Source organism: Chlamydotis macqueenii, chromosome 4 (assembly GCF_036417535.1).
Source record: "Chlamydotis macqueenii isolate bChlMac1 chromosome 4, bChlMac1.mat, whole genome shotgun sequence".
NCBI lineage: Eukaryota > Metazoa > Chordata > Aves > Otidiformes > Otididae > Chlamydotis > Chlamydotis macqueenii.
This window is the reverse complement of record NC_141559.1, coordinates 395,506-414,747: the sequence shown is the minus strand read 5'-3', so window position 1 is coordinate 414,747 and position 19,242 is coordinate 395,506. Positions and strand designations below refer to the sequence as shown.

General features: G+C 38.9%; 1 protein-coding gene across 2 annotated transcripts in view; it reads right to left on the bottom strand.

Moving 5' to 3' along the window:
• PRDM5 (PR/SET domain 5) overlaps positions 1–19,242 on the bottom strand; it is an 81,649-nt gene that overhangs the window by 30,095 nt on the left and 32,312 nt on the right. The window contains exons 9-14 of one of the 2 annotated variants that reach the window (XM_086746905.1): positions 18,651–18,735; positions 17,245–17,402; positions 12,380–12,466; positions 10,814–10,907; positions 6,164–6,324; positions 3,897–3,990 (exon numbers count right to left, since the gene is read on the bottom strand). In XM_086746905.1, the coding sequence (XP_086603031.1) occupies positions 3,897–3,990; positions 6,164–6,324; positions 10,814–10,907; positions 12,380–12,466; positions 17,245–17,402; positions 18,651–18,735 (679 nt within the window). The remainder of the gene's footprint in view (positions 1–3,896; positions 3,991–6,163; positions 6,325–10,813; positions 10,908–12,379; positions 12,467–17,244; positions 17,403–18,650; positions 18,736–19,242) is intronic. The other variant, XM_086746906.1, reaches the window with a different exon arrangement.

Sequence of the window (19,242 nt, the reverse complement as noted above, 5' to 3'; positions counted from 1 at the left end):
ATGATGCAAACTATTCCTCAGAAAGCTACACTGCCTCAGGCCCACTGATAATTGGACAACAACTTCCTCTTGTAACTCGTTTGCACCCATTATGAACATGAACAACTTGACAGAACAACTTCAGGCAAGACACAAGTCAAAACCACCTCTAGTACAACACGAACCTAACCACAGCATTTTCTCACTAAACCTCACAGAAGGCATTTTGCCATACAATTTATAGGTTGGTCGTTTTGTGTTTTGTTTTTTTAAATCACAACTTGGCAGCAACTCCCCACTCTCCTTTCCCCCCTCCCCACCCCATTTCATCGAGATAATAAAGAAATGGTCAGAAATCATAATAGAATGATGTCAAAAACAACGATGAAAATTTCTTTCACTTGATTCTCACAGCGAAGAACGTGAATCACAAAATTCTCCACCAAAAATGTGACTGACATCACAATAGGAGCTAGACTGGAAAAGGAAAGGATCAGAATTTATTTATCACAGGTCATTATGAACTAACTTAGCAACGCGTTTTTCCTGAATTAGTAACTCTCTCTAAAGTGAGTGCTTCTGATTTTTTAGGTAAAGAAAGAGGCCTTGAAAGATTCCCTCCTTCCGCAGTGTTATTCTTTCATAAGTTGTTTTCACGCTGCATATTCCCATAATTCCAACCTGTACCATCTCCCGGCAAGGTAGTTTCTCCCATCGTATTTAATTTACAAATGTACTGGAAATCTTCAGTGCCTTTCTACTCCAAGTAAGTTCAAAATGTCATAGTTTACTGTTTCTCACATAATAGTGGCTACAAATTTTGCAAGGCTCTATAGTCAAGGTTAGAGGTCTCTGGTGTGTGGTTTCATGAACCTCACCTCAGCCTAACTCCTAAATTTAGGAAAGCCTGCTTAAGAGGCCTGAAACATTAAATGTAACTGGTAGCAGCACACGTGTAAAAAGCATTTCACTCAGACAGCTATAAAGCATTTTCCCAAGAGCTATCTGCACTATCAACTTGAAAAACCAGGGCCTTTCTGCTCTGTGCAAACTGATGTATAACACAGAGAGTACACAGAAAACACACACTTAACGTTTAAGGAAAGGGCCTGTGAAATAAGAAAAAACAAAAGCACCACACTAGAAAAGGCAAGAAAGCAGACATGCCTGCAAAAGACATTGGAATGTGAATCCACAATTTTAATAAAGAATTAGAGTAACATTTTGATATTCCTTTAAGCATTGGAAAAAAAACCTATTTTCATTAAAATCTAGTATGCAAAAATATCAGAAAATCAAAGGGTAATGTAGTTCCTCATCGGATGGCAAGGTGAGGGAAAAAAAAATATCCATAATTAAAACAGCAAAATAACTTCATGAAATAAATTAACACAGATTAGAAATCAAGGCAGTCATATCCCTAGAAGCCCAGACAGATGTGCTGAGTGACTAAATAACAATAATATTTAATTTCTTCCTTTTATTCTTGTCTACCCGATTCATTAAAGTACAGTCCAGGCTGGTAAGTGGCTGGTCCTTCCAAAAGACTTAATCCCCAGGGTTCTCTAAATCCTCATACCACATGCTCTATCAGTGTAAGAGGTTTTTTCTTCCGCTTCTCTGCATCTTCAGGAAGTCAAAGAAAAAAGAAGAGAAAACCACACCTTACGGGACAGACGACTGAAGAGAAAGACAGCACAGATGAGATTGTGCAGGAAGGACTCTCAGAGGAGTTGATAAGGGGGAGTTGTAGAAGAAAGAACAAGAATAAAGAGGAGGAATTGTGCGGGTCTTGGCAGGGCAGGACGCTACAGTGGCAGCTTCTGCGAGAAGCTGCTACAAGTTTCCCCTTTGCGGACCCGGACGGGTCTAGGGCAGACCCGCCATTGGCCAGGGCCAAGCCAGTTGGTCACAGTGATAATGCATTTAAGAAGGAGGAAAAATAAAAATAAATTGAAAAAAAAAAATTAAAAAGTAGCAAAGAAGCAGAGGCGGGGCATGGAGAGGGGGAGGCAGGGGCCTTTGTGGGCCTTGCAGCCCTCACCCTCTGGCTTCCCACCGGGTGGCCGTCTGAGCCCCACTAGGCCCGGCCCGGCTGCAAGAAAGGAAGAGCGGAGAAGCGAAGAGAACCTGAGAGGCGTCTGCCTGAGCCGGTTGTGAAGAATTTCTGGTGAGAGGAATGGCTGCAGATGCCAAGGTCAGAGCAGAAGGAGGGGAGGAGCAAAGTGGCTCCTGACAAGGTTCCCCTGCAGCCTCTGGTGAGGCCGGCTGTGCCCCTGCAGCCCGTGGAGGCCCAGGGAGGAGCAGAGATCCCTGCAGCCAGGGGAGGACCCCAGGCTGGGGCGTGCAGATGTCTGAAGGAGGCCTGTGGAGGGCCTGCACTGGGACAGCCGTTGTGGGGGGGACTGCACCTCGTGGAAAACAACCCCACACTGGAGCAGGGGAGGAATGTGAGGAGTTCATCTTCCGAGGAGGAGGGAGCAGCAGAAAACAACTCCCATTCCCTATTCCCTCTATGCTCCTTGGGGCTAGGGGGGAGCAGGTGGAGATAATTTCGGATGACGTTAAGCCTGAGAAGAGGGGTGGGTGGGGAGAATTTTTTTTTTTATTTTTCTCTCTCATTATCCTGCTTTGGTTTTATTAATAATAAATTGAAATGTTTTCCCCCCAAGTCGAGTCTGTTTTGCCTGTAACAGTAATTTGAATGATCTCTCCCTGTCCTTATCTCAAATTTCCCTCAGAGGGTGGGGACAGTGAGTGAAGTTAGCTCCGTCCTAAGCAGGGATAAACTATGACAGGAACCGAAAGAACTGCTGCATTGCTATTCTGGGTCTTGCCAGCTTTCACGTTCAGTGTCTTTTGTGTCTACAATTACATATTATAGGTGAACCACCTGAGCAGGCTGCATATACACAGGCTTATGTGTATATTTTTATATAGCTGCTCTAAGAGGTGAGTGTTCCAAACAGGGAATTTAGTAAAGAATAAGAGCTAAAGATAAAAGTCAGTTTTAGCCTTTTATCCTGACTGCAGGACCAGGATAAAAATTTCCTAGTGTCTATAGCAGTCTCATCCAAAAATCACAACATATCAAAACCTAGTAAAACCTGTAAACTTAACAGGTGGTCTTGATAGATTGAAGTGATTAAGACTTTTCCAAACATACTAGAAAGCTAAACGATTTAAAACGCCAATTCTGTCATCTCCCTGCAAACCAAATTTGCTTATGTGAAGTGAATGGAATGTCATAGCAAGGCTATTTTTGTTAACTGATGCTTTGACTGACAAATCTATAACATTTTATGTTGGAAGCAAATTATCACAAAGAAACCCCTTTCAGTTGCCTCCCACTTATTTGAAATTAAAACATAAACTCGCATAATTAAACCTATCAATGTGACAACATGACTAACTTACTTTCAGTGTGTTTACAGAAGCACGTACATAGCATGACAGGGAAACAGTAATGCAATCTGGGTGCCAATATAAAATAAGTTACATAACTCAGACCTAGGAATATTAGATCAGCACAAAGAAGTTGCAACAGAAAAAAGTTGAGTTAAAGCATACTCAAGGTAGAACATTCTAATTTGGGTAACATGCAGGTTGTGATAAGGTCAGAAGTTACACTAACATGAAATCAGAGTTTCAAAACACCTTAGCAGCCACAGAGATGAATGAACTCATATTGTATATACATCTAAATATTCATATATATACATCCATACATAGTTACAGTTGAGAATAGAGTCTAGTTTTACACGTTAAGCAGGTAAAATGTCTGAAAAACATGCTGTTAGGCCTACCTGTAAATTTGCACTGTTGTTTGTAGATAGACAAATTGCAAATATACTTACAGATAGCATGTTATATGTTTAGAAAGTCTTCTCTGTTCATTACAATACACAACACTGTACCTGTATGGCTTCGAATATGAACTCTCAGTGTCCCATTGCTTGCAAACTTCTGTCCACAATATGGGCAAATCTTCTCTTTTTCTCCTGTGTGAGTCTACACACGGTGGGAAAGACAAGAACGAAAGCTTCAGCACAGCTCTAAAAGAAGTGAAATACGGAACATTTTAACTGTATTGACACTGACCACTATTATCCCCATTATACATTTTATACCATCACATCAGGCAGAGATTCTAAGGAATTAGCTAGAGGTGTTCTTTCAGTTTTCTTCTAAAAGTTCTAAACAATTCTCACTATTAATGGCAAAATAAACTGGCTTTGCAGTTCCTAAGTTTACTATTTCCTAAATATTTACTACTAAAAATATCCTATTCACTGTTGTGCATTTTCATGGCTGCAAGAATAAGGTACCTGTTCTTCAGTTTGGTATCTGTGACAGTGGTTTCTAAACCAGCAAAAAATAACTTGGTTACCTAATAAAAATTAATCTTCATAAATAGGTCTATTTTTATAAGCTTGTAATTTCACAGAATTTTATTACATTGTGAAATGTAGTGAAAAGAGTTAACCTAACCTAGTATAACTTTTCCTGTTGAAAACTTGAACTGAAGCTTTAAAAGGTTTCTGTGGGGATTTGTGCGTATGATTTCTGACGGACTGTCTCATATGAATGAAACGCAGCCATCAGTTCATCTGAATTGTGACAGACAATAATCCTTCAAAATGCAAGTTTCTCGGTGATTTCACACAAATTGCATAGTGGATACTATCTAGTTTGCAATAAACACTAGAATCAGGTTGCATTTAGAGAGCTCATCACAAGAAGTGTCATTGTAATTGTATATTGTAATTGTCACTAACCCTGAATCATACACTGAGCTTGTCTTTTGAAATCAAGCTTTTGCTGATATAAGAAGAATTACTTTAAAAATAATAATAATTTAAAAAAAAAAAATTGCAAACACTCCCATCCGACCTGTGCGGTCAACAGCAAGACCACCTTGGAATAACTTACATACATGGGTTCTCATCCCTTCTCACACTGTACTTGCAACGCTCAATTCTGAACTGAAGATTTATCAGCTTATTGAATAACTTTGCCTTATAACTGTGACTGCTCTTCTAGTGGAGAATTTTGGATTACTTCAGTTATAAGTGTTAACTTAATTCAAAGAGGATAGGAAAGATTACACATCAAATTGTACGTACAGCTGACTATGTGTGGGTTTCAAGCTGTGCACACGACTCTTCAGATAGGGAAATTAATTCTTATTTTTATGAAAGACATTGAAGTGATATAAAATTCTTCATTACATCATAGAAACCTTATCTCACATAGTACATATTATGCTGCAGCTGAAAGAAGAGTAAATGAGATATCATTTCAATTCTAGACGGACTTGCATAGTTTTCATTCCCTGACATTAGGGATGTGAATGTTAAATCCCTCTTATTTAGGGCAGAGTTCTTTAGAAATCACTTCCATCTCTAACAGCAACACCAGGAGATAGCAGACAGACAGCTATTAATTCATACCAAATACGAGCAATACATTACAACAACAAGGCCCACAAACATACAGCAAGTCCTAGCCTGACAGCAGTACAAAGCAACAGTAATTACAATTAAGAAGAAATGTGAAAGAAAGAATAGGGATAAACAATAAACAGTAGCTGCCTCCCATTAAAATACAAATACATACACATTCATGGCCATATTGTACCAAGCAACTCAGTTACGCTCGGTTTTGTTATCACAATGTTAAATGCACCTACAAAGTGCACACTATATGGCAAATAATATATGCATGATGCTATTCAACAAACTCTCACAATCTACATTTGGTGGCAACATCTAAGGTGATTTTCCTCTGCTGATTTGTTCTTGATTCAATTACTTCCTTCACATTTCTTGCCTTGTAACGTTAAATCTTACTCAGGCCAAAGTAGTGAGCAAGCTTTCTTCTAAAGTTTACCCCAATACCATTGCAGAGAGAGGGAAAAGAAGTATGGTAACAGCAGTGCAGCCAGTCCCATCCTGCAACACACCTGATGCTGGAGTACTTACACAGGATTTATACAGATGAACCGTTGCAGATTCTGCGTGCCACCAATAACCCCAGTATCTCAGTAACCATTTTAGAATGTTAAGCACCATCACAGCTTTCTACTGAAAAGCCAGAAATGCAGAAGCATCTGGGGATTTTATGTTTAGTCACAACCTTATGGGCACAGAAGAAATGAATATGGCAGAACTGTTCTACTCACTTTTTTGTGACTTTTCAGGACTGAGGGTGTCACAAAAGCTTTGTCACAGAGATCACATTTGTATTTCTTATGTCCGTCATGTACAACTTGAATATGAACATTTAATGTGTCCTTTCTTTTGAAAGTAGCATCACAGTGATCGCACTTGAAGGTCCTCTCACCTTACAAAGAAAAAACAAGATTTAAAATATACTAGATTTTTGTGGAAATACACTAGCGCTTCTTGCTTCAGAAAAATGAATAAAAGAATCAAACACAAAAGAAAACATGGGGCCTGAAAACAAAAAGAAAAGGAACATCACATCCGGTAAAAATGTCATTGGGATATTAAGAAAGTAGACATGAAAACAAGGTATCCAGAAATGCGAGATGAAACTCTATAGGTAAAGGTGAAATGGCAACCAGTGGAAATGGCTTCCAGCGAAATAGACCATAGGTTTTAATCGGCACCTCCAGTAACAAACCCTTTTTATGATACCAAGCAAAAAGATGAAATAGGCTTCTTCATTTGAAACTTAAAAGGCAAGGGACATCTTCCTGAATTTAAAAGACTTCTCAAAACAAGAAATACTTACTTTGAGTATCTCACCCACATCAATAGAGGCAAACTCATATGACAAAGATGAAATAACTTTCAAGTGTTACAGCAGTATTACTATTCAAACTGTGGTGATGTTGCTTAATGTTATGGCAGAGGTCAGGTTAATATTATTAATAGTTTTAAAATTCAGTGAATTACTTAACAGAGGGGAAGAGACATTGTATTCTGAAAATCTGCATACATCTTTTGAGAGAAAAAAACCAGACATGATTCTTCAGAGAAATCACTACAATGAACCTTCTGTTTATCGCTACTGTGAATGCAGAAGAGAATATTATCTTTGATTTGTTAACTTTCTTTATTAAAATTACAAGTTAAACATCGGAACATGCCACTCATTGAGAAATCCAGTCTAAACTGGAAATCAGGTGCCCATATCCCAAAAAACTTTCCAAGCAGTTACATCACAAAGAAATAACACCATAATCTCAGGACTATCCTCCACTTCTAATTTTTCAGGACAGAGGTCTGATCTGCAGCCTCCTGATCTATATGAAGAAGACACAAACTTGTATAAGCACAAAAGCTACTTTTTCCAGTAGCAATGATGCACACGTAGAGGTAAACGTATTTCCTTGCTAAAGCTCATTCAGGGATAAAACCATCCCAGCCTTGGTCCCATTGCAAAGGCCAGTATGAATGGCAATTCATTTCAGTGCACTGCATATTAAAGCCCATTTGATGCTACATGTTGAAGCACCCAGAAGCTTTTTTCTTGTATAATATATTATACATGTAACACACATAAGTGAAGCTTCTCAATACAGTGAGTGGTGCCCCAAGCACCCACAGACATTCCAAAGCCTAGATAACCTGTTTCTCAGAAAAAAAATTCAAGGTCAACAGGGATGCAATTTAATATGCTGTTACGCGGATGTTTAACACTCATACTGCTTCTGACTGCTCAGTGAATCACTTTAGTCCTCATCTTGGGAACACGAGACTACGCTGCTAACAAAGCAAAGTCATTATTATTTTTACTAAAGTAATATGCAATTTTCTACTGCTTCAACAGAGGAAAAATAAATTCAAGTAATCTCTTTTAAAAGTTACTTCTTATAAGAAGATCTAGGCTTCATGGATTTTATTTTTTTTAGGGAGTCATTTGTTTCTTTCCATCTCTTAATAACTTAACTCCAAGTCTGAAATTTAATTGAAAAAAAAAAAAAATGAAGCAATACCAGACATCATTTGAATAAATTTCCATGTCTTCTGAAGTAAGAAGTATTTGCATAATTTCTGTAAATGTACATGATTTCATTATGGTTTAAGACAACTTGACATTTGTTGAGTTTTGGGAGGATTTGTCCTTGTTATCCTACAGTTCTGCTTGCAATCATTCCTATCATTTTCAGTACTGCACTTCCATTACGATTTGAGACTTTCAAACAACAACAAAAAATAATGAGGTAGTAAAAGATCAACTGGTCTTCAAATTAAAAAGCTTCAAATTCATGGAATTTCAGCACTAACATACTCTTCAGTCATATCTCCTCTGCATGTACACATTACAATACTCTTTAATTATATACAGTTGCAATGCCAAGTATGTATTTAGCCAAGTTCTGGCTTCAGCTTAGCAGAAATTTCAACATGCAAAGGAATGCGAAGCCTAGAATTGGACTTTTTTTTTTTTTTCAAATGTTATCCTGGATGAAGGCACATAATCAGTGTTTCTCCTCAGCTTCCTTATTTAACAGAAACCCTATATCTCATTACAGAAGAGCCATCAGAACACTGTCTCTACTTAAAACAAGCCATCTTCAGTGCCTACTGCTGCTGACCTATGTAGAAGGAGCTAATTAGTATTCCTCTTACGAACAAACATTCTGCACGTAAATTTTTCTTCTGGAAAGCAAAGACATAAAAAGGATTATGCCCTTCTCAACAAACGCAACCTTGTCCATGCATGTCTCCACAATCCTAGACAACTGAATGATCCAAGGAAAATGCTCAGAGTTACTAATTCTTGTTAGCCAGGTCTCTTACAGCCTCATGAGCTAGCATTAGCCAAGTATGAGCTACCATACACTTGTGTATCCTATATCCTTCCTACACACTACAGCTGAGAATAAAGGGTTAGCCCCAGCATTGCTAATGACATGAGAACGCAGTTACTAAAAGTATTAGCAGCAGCATGGCTAAGAGAAAAAGCTTGTGCGACTCTCAGAAGACAAGTTACATTTACACACCTAGAACCTAGGAGAAAAAAAAAATATATTAACAAAAAAAAAAAAAAGTTTGGCAGGGAGAGATTTATTATTTGTTAGACACATCTGATCTTGAATTTTGAAAGTTATATCCATGACGCATTTTACAATTTCAAGACACGAACACTTGAGAAGTAAATCTATGAAATTTAATTTTTTCCAGTAAATTAAGTTTGTAAAATAAAATTTAAGTCATTCTACATCATTCTGCAGAGTGCCTGCTTCTAAAACAACAAGGAGATACTGAATTTAAATACATATATATATATATATATACACACACACACATATATATATATGTGGGCTGAACTTCAATTTTTCCTAGAAGTTTCAAGCTTCACAAACAATTTTTTTCTTTCCCACAACACAGAACAGTAAAGCCAGCTAAATACACCTAGAGATTCTGGTTTGTTTCTCTCCTTTTTTAATAGAACAGGTATATTTCAGTGCTCTGAGAGGAACTACCATCCAGCTGTAGCAGGATAATGCCCATAATGTTGAGTTATTTCAAATATGAGAAATTCCTTATAGCAGCACAACTCATCACTCTCAGAGTTAGGTCATGAGGGGAAGAGTTCTACATTTCTTCGCTGGGAACACAAGCTCTTCTCAGACAACAGGAGAGTCCCTTGTTTTAATCACAGCCTTGAACTGAAAATTTTTTATTCTTCAGTTCATCCTAGCAATGACTTTCACTTTGCTATTGGTCTGTCAACACTTCTTTTATAGCACCCAACAGACAAGAGAGATGCAGTATGACTATAAAACCTTTGCTTATATTCTGCTATATTAAGGCCTCCTTGTTAAGTTGGCCAGTTGCTGAGTTTTTAGGTTTTTTTTCCAAAGAAAAAAAAGATTTTAAAATCTTCCTTGTGTTTAATAAAAACATCAAATATTATCAGTTTAAGGCATTGACTTATTCCGGAGACCGTTTTAGCTAAGATGGCAGAAGTTACCACCTTCAAACACCTACTCTGTCCTTCAGCAAGACGTGTCTCTTTTTGCACCAAGGAAGACAGACTAGACAATGTCTGCCCCACTGCAGTTCACAGTCTGTTATATTTAAGCTTTACTTAAATAGTGGTGGTTCAGAAACACCTAAACCTGGCCCACATCACAATCCTAACTCAAAGACCTCAAAGAAAAGTTTGCGGTTTTCTTAATTGCACCAACGTAAATACTCCTCAAATCAAAGTACTGTCTTCTAAGCTACAAGGACTTTAGATCATGAGTATTTTCTAAAATCTAAATTGCTGACACTCACAGGGTTGAATGGTGGTCTTGGGCTCTGTAAATACTAAAGACAAAGAAAATTCCACCAAAAATAAATCTTTACACAGTCAGTTAAAAATCAGTACCGAATGCCAAGAACAAGTTACTCATGAGGGAAAACGGCCACAGCATTTCTATGGGCTGCTAGCTCTATGCCAGAGGCAGGAAACATCAGCCTGGGCTGGCATAGGAGACAGAATCTCAGTTTCAAGCTCTAAACTAGATTACCTATGAAAGCTGAGCAAGCCACCAAGTTACCTCTGCTTCCATTTCTCCTTTCCTAAAATGGAGGCCACACTATCACACTTAATGCAAAAATAAATCTCTTGTCATCAGATCTAAAATCATTGCTAGATTTTCTACACATATTTGGATTTGCATTTAAATGCACTTAAAGACAAGGCTTGAATGTGGCTCTTAATTTTCTAACCCCCTGGAGTTAGAGTTGAATCATAATACTAACTTAATATAGCAAGTTGTCTATTGGAGCAAGGTGCCATATGTCTGTTTTTCTCAGTCAAATGTGAGAACTGAGGAAGTTATTTTCCTCTCTGACTTAGCACTTACTGTTATGGATTAACAGATGTCTTTGTAGAGAGAATGGGGTTCGGAACAAAGCTTTGCATTCCTCACACTGGAACGGTCTCTCTTCAGAATGGGTCTGCAGATGAAAGACAACATGTCAGAGGAAAGGCTGAGGGAAGTCAATTAGCTGTCATTACAGTAATTATAGCTAATTTTCTGGACTGGATTCAGGAGGGGATATCATAGCAATTTGAAACATCAGGGGATGGAGAATTAACACAACCATTCTGCCATTATCCAGAATCCTGAAAGTCAGGATAAGCAGCTACCGAGTAAAGGTACCTTCCCAGTCCTCAGAATGTTACATGAGGTGTGCATGTAAACAGAAACAAAAATATAGAATAAACAGGGGAAAAAAAACCTACAAGCTCAGTTGCATTGCTTCATCAGTGCTAACACTGGCCTTAACTTACTAATATGAATAAATGCTTTAAAATTAAACATATGTATGCAAAACCCTTTTTCTCAGTTAAGTTTGAAGGTAAAACTGATCTGACTATCTCAAGATAGTATATAAAACTTGGTAAAAAAAAAAAATTCTCTAATCATGAGACTAGTCTCACACATCCTTGTTTCAGCTTCTTGTATTAAAGGTTAAAAAAATGAAAACCAAAATAAAACAAACACACACAGATATAGAAGCATCAGTACTGAGATTTTTGTTTGCTGCAGAAAAATTTGTCACAGCTGAGAAATAGCCTCAAAGCAATAAATAAAATACAAGCTAAGCCTGGATGAATTTCTCAAATTGCAGAGCTGCTGAAGCAGATTTCTTTTCTGGAGCTTGAGAAACATCCAGCTTCATTCTACTTTGGTAAATTTCAAAGCACTTTCCCCTGTTTCCTAGTGTTATTAGGTGCCATCCTACTGTAGACAGTAAATTAATCTGTACAATTTATTATCTACCCAATTTCCTACTATTTTTCGCAAAGGAAAGCAAGTTTTTAAAGCACCACCATCTAAACATTGTATTAATTAACAAGGACCATAAAGTAGAAGCTGCAGTGCCAAGAGGAAAAGGAGACGGGCTGTGTTTCATAATATGCACAAAATTAGGTAAATTAATTAATTCTGTAGACTAAGGGTAAATATTAGCGTAGTACATATTTATATAATCTATTTCTGCTATTCATAATACCATAGGACATTCATAGCTATCCCTTAAACTACAGAGAAAAAAGGGACTGTGAGGAGTTAGCACAATTATTTCGATGTAGATTGAGGACATTGAACCTAGATTGATTTTAACACAAATGTCCTCTTACATATACAGCAGTGCCAAAACATTAGACTACTTGCAATGGTATACAGAGGCTCTGGATTCAAAATCAATTCCTTGACCTCAGCCTATGTCACTTAAAGCAAAAGGCAACTGGAACACCATCAAATATGTGGCAGATATCACACGTTACATAAAATCTGCTGAATGTTTCAGTCTAGCCTCTACAGGTTTACATCACAGTTTGCATTAGTTCACACCCTGCTTGGCAGGCTCAGCAGTCAGGCCAAGGATTGACAGGACACAAAGAGACTGAACTACCTTCTCACCTCAACAGGTGGTTCCTCCAGAACAGGGCTGAGACATACTGACGAGACACTGTGGGGAAGCTCGCAGTGCTGCTGTCTGTGCTGTACCTGTTCTGTGGATAAATAGAAGGGTTCAGTCTCTAGAGCTGTCAATCTGGCACAAAATTCATGTTGTTTATTTTTAAAATGCCCTGTTTTAGAAAACTGACCACCTCAGTGATAGTGATTTGTACAGAATTCCTTCCTAGCATCTCCTCGGCAGCTCTCCTTGTCCTTTGATCAAAATACAACTATTCATCTGCACATCTTAGCTGCACTACAAAGAAAAACACCTACCTAGGCACACCCACATTTAAGGGTACCCAGATCATCTGCCTCTTTTGTGAATGGTCCAGAAACCAGCTAGGTCTATTACAAAAAGCCACATAAATCTTAATGAGGAGAAGTATCCCCCTCAAAAAAGCGTATTAGTTCTAATAGCCTTTTTTTACTCTCTTTTTTTTGCCCTACTAACAGATTCCAGATGGCTTCCATTCAGTCAGAGGAGGGGACAGCCATACAATTAAAGCAACTGGGGATGGGCTCTTAGGGAATGTTTCATGGCAGCCCTTCCTACCATAGCATTCTGGAGGCTTAAATCCAGCCCACAGCTACTTTTTCCCAATAGAGAAACTGAGGTAATACAGTTGCTTCAACTCATTATGCTCCCTAGGACCAAATAATTCTGGACTAACCATAAATCCTTTAAAATAGTGCGTCTGCTGACCTATTTCTGTTTACTGTCATATCCTCATATTTTATTCTCTGAACTCATCCTCTAAACATAGCAACAAAGGAGCAGATGGGACAAAAACTTGGCTTTCTGCTATATGGAGGTCATCTGCATTATATGGCACAGAACAGGCACCTTCATCTAATCTAACCTGGATGAAAGATGATTACTTTTACCTGTAGCACAATCCAAAACTACATTAGCCTCTTAATTTCAGATACTATTCTCTCCCCTTGTCAGAAAAATGGAACCACATTCTTCATGTGATCCCTCAGTCATATAGATGGAGTTTTTTCAAAAGACACCTGAGGTAGTTCCACATCGCGGAACACTTCTCTGTGCTGACATCTCCAAGCAAGTGACAAAGCAAGCTCCCACATGCCCCTACACAGAGCAGTGTAGTACCTGTATGCAGAAGGAGCACATCAGAGGGGTACCACAGAAAGCTTAATGGTTCCTGCCTCTCAGATCTGTAACTAAGAGTGTAATGAGTGCTAAGTTAAGGTTCACATCACAATGCTCTACTGAACAGAGCAGAAATACTCTTAGCAACTCCACTGTCTATCTCCCAGTGAAATCCTGTGAAATGTGAGGAACTAATCTACTTCTGCACCTTTGAAATGACCCAACATTCACCCACACCTGAAAGATGTTTAAAAGCACATGTTGTGGGAGCCGGTTTTGTTCTGATACTTCCAACACAAAGTGAGATTAAATAACCCCCACAAAGGAACAACAAAAATAACAGCAATAACAAGTTTCCATATAAAACATGAAACAAGAATTCAAAAGCACAAAATGTATACATATCCTGTTTCTTACTACAAATAAAAAGTATGTAGCTCTGTTGTAAAACCCAGAGTTTTTTCAAGCACATTGCTATCAAACTTGAAAGTATATTTTGTGTTAAATGCTGTTGATTTAAGTGTTTTTAACTACTATACCCATCCTTCCTGCTGCAGGTTTCTAAGCTCCCTGCTACTAGCACAGTAAGTGCATGCTGGAACTCAAAAAAGCACTGTGAAATTATTCAGAGGCCAACTTTTCTTCCTCAAAAAGAAAATAACATCTAGGAGGATGTCTTAAAGAAATACACCCCTAAAGAATGATTAAAAACCCAAACTGAAGAAATACATAGAAGTACGATACACAAAAAAGGTTTAAATTTCTACTGTTTCTGGATCTACGTTCCTGTGAACAAGCAAAAGAACTATTGTCCTCTTCCCCTAGTAGTAGTGCAGCCCTCTCAAAATCATAGCATTTAAAATTATTTTGGTATCCCAAACTACCACATCCTTGCCTTACACCTTACAGTTGGTTTTATGCACACACATCCATACCCCCCTCCGTTATCTACTACCTCTCCTTGTTTACTCAATGGAGAGAGACGTGTCCAAGAAAGCAATTCAGGACGTCTAAGTCAGCCTCCTGTCTCTCACGCTCATTTCTTAATTTAGTAAGTGAAAGAGTGTCGTAGTTCAGCCCCGATCGGACCAGACTACGCAGTCTCTCTCTCACTCCCCCCACACTCCAAGAGAATAGGGAGAGAAAATATAAGGAAAAACGGCTCAAGGTTTGAGATAAGGACAGGGAGAAATCCTTAAAGTTACCGTCACGGGCAAAACAGACTCGACTTGGGGAAAACTATTCATTTATTACGACAAACAGCAGGATAATGAGACAGAGAACAAGATAACCTCCCCCCACCCCTCCCTCTTCCCAAGCTTAACATTATCTCTACTACCTTCCCCCCCCGAGCGGCACAGGGGGGAAGAGGGAATGGGGGTTGCAGTCAGTTCATCATATGTTGTTTTATGCCGCTGCTTCATGGTCGGGGGAAGAACTCCTCACATTCCTCCCCTGCTCCATTGTGGGGTCCCTCCCACGGGCCACAGTCCTTTGTGGAACTGCTCCGGCGTGGGTCATCTCTTCCACGGGTGCAGTCCCTTCAGAACAGCTGTCCCAGCGGGCCCTCCACGGGCCACAGCTGCCTTCAGGCATCCACCTCCCCCGGTGCGGGGTCCTTCACGGGCTCCAAGTGGATCTCTGCTCCTCCGTGGACCTCCATGGGCTGCAGGGGGACAACCTGCTCCACCATGGTCGTCACCACAGGCTGCAGGGGAATCTTGGCCAGGAGCCGCATTACTCCTCCCCCTCCTTCTGAACTGACCTTGGTGTCTGCAGCCGTTCCTCACAACAGGCTGGTAGGTGTCTCTCAGGATCTTTTTTACATCTCATTCACTTCTCATCTCCTCTCCACTTCTTGCAGCCGGGCTGGACCGAGTCGGGCCCAGTCGGCTGCCTTGCGAGAGGCCAGAGGGTGAGGCCTGCAAGGCCCATGAGGCCTGCGCCTCCCCCTCTGCGCCTCTGCCCCCGCTCAGCTCCTTCACATCTTCTCTTCTCTCTCTTTTTTTCTGTTTTCCCATTCTTAAATACGTTATCGCAGAGGCGTTATCACGGGACATTCTGCTACCAATCGGCTCGGCCTTGGCCAGCAGTGGGTCCGCCCTAGGCCTGGCCAAGTCCCCTGAACAAAGGGGAGCGACTTCTAGCAGTTTCCTACAGAAGCTACCACCTTAGGCCCCCCCTCACTAAACAAAACCACGACAAAGAGGAGACCTAAATGTGGATGGGAGAATATTTACGGCTGTTTGGGTAATCTTTATGTAAAAACAGGAATAAGTTTCTTTCATTATGAGACACTGATTTGCAGCCAGTACTACGTGTAAACAGGTTCAGGAAATAAGCGTTCCAACATGCTTCAAGGAATTCTGTCAAAATTAGGCACTCACTAGATCTGTCTAAATTCTAATATTTTTCCCATTAAGTTGAGCCTCTAATCCTTCCTCATGTTAATGGTGCTGCTGCTTTAAACACAGAATTGGGTCAAAGTGTTTTCTCATTCATACTTAATCCTGACTTTTGTTCTCAGCCCAAACTCCCTACCAGTCATCGACTGCAAACTAACATAAGGAAACATGTAAAAAGTATTAATGCAAGATACAGAAGTATCTTTTCAGATCCTACTTTCTACATTTTCCTTAGAATATATCCCATTTGCAAGATTCTGCTCCATTTTCTTAATAAAGTCTAAAACATAAGATACAACCACAGCATATATGGGAGTTAATCTTGTCCTTCAGCAGGCTTCTGCATGCTTTCTGTTTTAAACAGTCATCACCACTTCATCCTACGAGAGGCATTATTATTACTCTTACATGATTTATGGCTCAAAGTGCAAGAGATGGTGCAAAGATCCTGTGCCAAATTCCCAGATGGCATATAACATAAGCCAAAGTGCAAAAGACTTGTAAGTATGAGTATATCAGTTTCATCAAACAGGGAGAAGAAAGGGGGAGTATTTAAAAAACGTAAAGAAAAAAAAAAAAAAAGCAAAGGATTCCAAATACTGGGCACAAAACCAGACAGGTCATTTTTTTTTTTTCCCTTTCTTCCTTTTTTACAGTCCTGTAATTTTAAAACAGCAGTCATGGATATAGCCTTGTCATTAAAAATGTAAACCCTGGTTAAAAATAATGACAGGCATTATAGAAATTAGGCCAAGCAGATTTGAGCTTAAATCAACAGAAGCTGAGCATCCTTTCATGAGCCTATTTTTCAGGTAATATTTTTTCAGATGTTGTTTTAATGTGTGAACACTACGCAGTGCAAATCTAGTATAGTTTGAAAGCACCTGCTGCTAAGTCCAGCAATGACTGCAACAGGACTACACAGTTTTATTCAAATATGGTATTTAAAAAAAAAAAATGATGACATTTTGGATCAGTTAAACTTTTAACTTGATAATGTAATACCAAAAAAAAAAAAAAACCAACAAAACCCAGAAAATGGGGATTTATCTGATGCTTTTAACCAAGCAACTGTGATTTCCTTCTGCTTATTTCACTTTTTTAAAAAAAAAAACTAGAATTCATTTAGCATTTTGAGATTTTGGTTATGACAAAGAACACTAAAAAAAAAAAAAATACCTTCTCCAATATTTTAATCCCATGTTTATAAGCATGTCAGAGCTTAACGATGAACCACTTAAAAGAAAAAAAAAAAAATCTGCAAATCTGGCAGACCTGTAAACAACAACAGCAGAGTGCTTTACCTTCTTGTGATTCTTGTAAACATTTCTGTGGGCAAATCCCTTTCCACAAAGCTTGCATTTATAAGGTTTATCTTCACTGTGTATTATTTTGTGTGCAGTCACTTGATCAAGCCGTTTGAAGGACTTATTGCAAACCTCGCAGGTGTAGGGGCGTTTTTCTGCAGAAAATGAGTGGGGGGACATTTAATCTCCTGTTTATACAGGGGGAGAAGATGAAAGGCAGAGACAGTCATCTCCTCAGAGAGATTTTTGCAATTAAGTCAACCCAATTAAGATTAAACCAATTAGAAAGACATCTAATGCCCTTTATGTTAGACAGTTAAGTCACTTCACAAAAGATGAGCCATGGTGTATCTCAAGAAATTGGCACATTCTTTGCAATAATCATTGCTAAAACTAAATTCTGATTAATTAGCTTAAATCAAAAGAGAATGACTTCAAAGAGGAAAACACTGTTTCCAGATTACAAATGTGAAAGAGGGCATGACAGTTTAAATGTTTTAAAACTTAATTAACAATATACATATTAGCTTCCAAAATCAAAAGTTCCTATGCAAAAAGCCTTTATGCTTCAACTGGTGACTGCAACTACATTAATGCTCATTCAAAAGTGTCAAAAGAAAGCTGGGAGCCACTGAGATATAGATTACTTTACAAGAAATGAGCTTTTGGTGGGGACTGATACTGAGAAAATAGTTCAATTATAAGCCTGTGCCGCTGTAAAAACCTGCATTTTTTAAATGCTAATGTATTTGACAGAACAGCGTTTGTGTTTCCATTGTGTTGGTTGGTGTGAAAGACACAGAAACACAAGATCGCAGTGATCAGAAATCCTGGCAGAGCCAATTTGTGTAACACTGCCAAACCTCCAGTGGACAGGCCGCTCCCCGCTCACAGCGACCTGTTCTGGCAGAGGACAGGCACAATGAAACATTTGTGTGTGGCCTACGGAATGGTGTAGAGTATGAGCTGCTTTCCTCTGACTGGAAACTACGTGCATGTGAGTCCACTAAAATATAAATAAATATATATATTAACCTTTCCCTTTTATCACAGCTCTCTGGCCAACAGCGTACCTGAGCTCCCATCCTCTTTTTTTCACCATGAAATTACACCCACTGATTCTTCACCTCCTCTATAGCCAAGAAGCAATCTTTTGCCCTATCCCAGCTAACTGATATCATCTACCCTCAGCTAAAAATACCTTCACAAAGCAACAATCGCAAGAAAATTATGGGATTACACTTGGATATTTGAAAGGCTTAGAAAGGCTAACTTAGATGGTTTCCTTGGAACCTGAGATTTTTTTAACAGTTCAGGACAATACAGAATTCAGTGAGCCTTCTATAAGAAACTAATGCAGGTAAAATTCTTATCTATAGGTTTGTGTTATTTTTGTACGTTACCTGAATGAGTTATCATATGGCGTTTTAGCTGGTTAGCTGAAATAAATTTCTTGTCACATTCCTGACACTCAAAGATCTCATGGACCTGCAAAATGAGTGTTTAATGATAATTAAATACATGTCTCAAACAAGATCACACATCTTACACTTAGATAAATTCTCTAATAGATCATAACTATTTCTTAGCCAGTAGCTATACTGACACTCATTAATATCCTGTGATTTCCCCCTTGCTAGTCCCCTTTTCAGAACATTTTCTTCTAGACAATAAGAAATAAGTAAAAATGACACAGTTACTTCATAACTACTGTAAGCAAGCACTATCAAATTATTTCAGGATTGTTTCTCTTAAAAGCTTTTAGAGGCAAGACAGTGGAGGGGCAGCAGTGTCTCAAACAGTAAATGCAGTAAGCATTAGCATGATTTTCAACACCACAGCTCATAACGTCATCAAAAACTGAATGACGGAAAAATAGAAGAGGCAGTTGAGAGCTGCAACTTCCGATACTCAATTGAAAAAAAAATAATCCTGTGTTATTTACTGTTCTCCAAAATCACAACACATGCATAGTTCTCCACCTGTCATGATTAC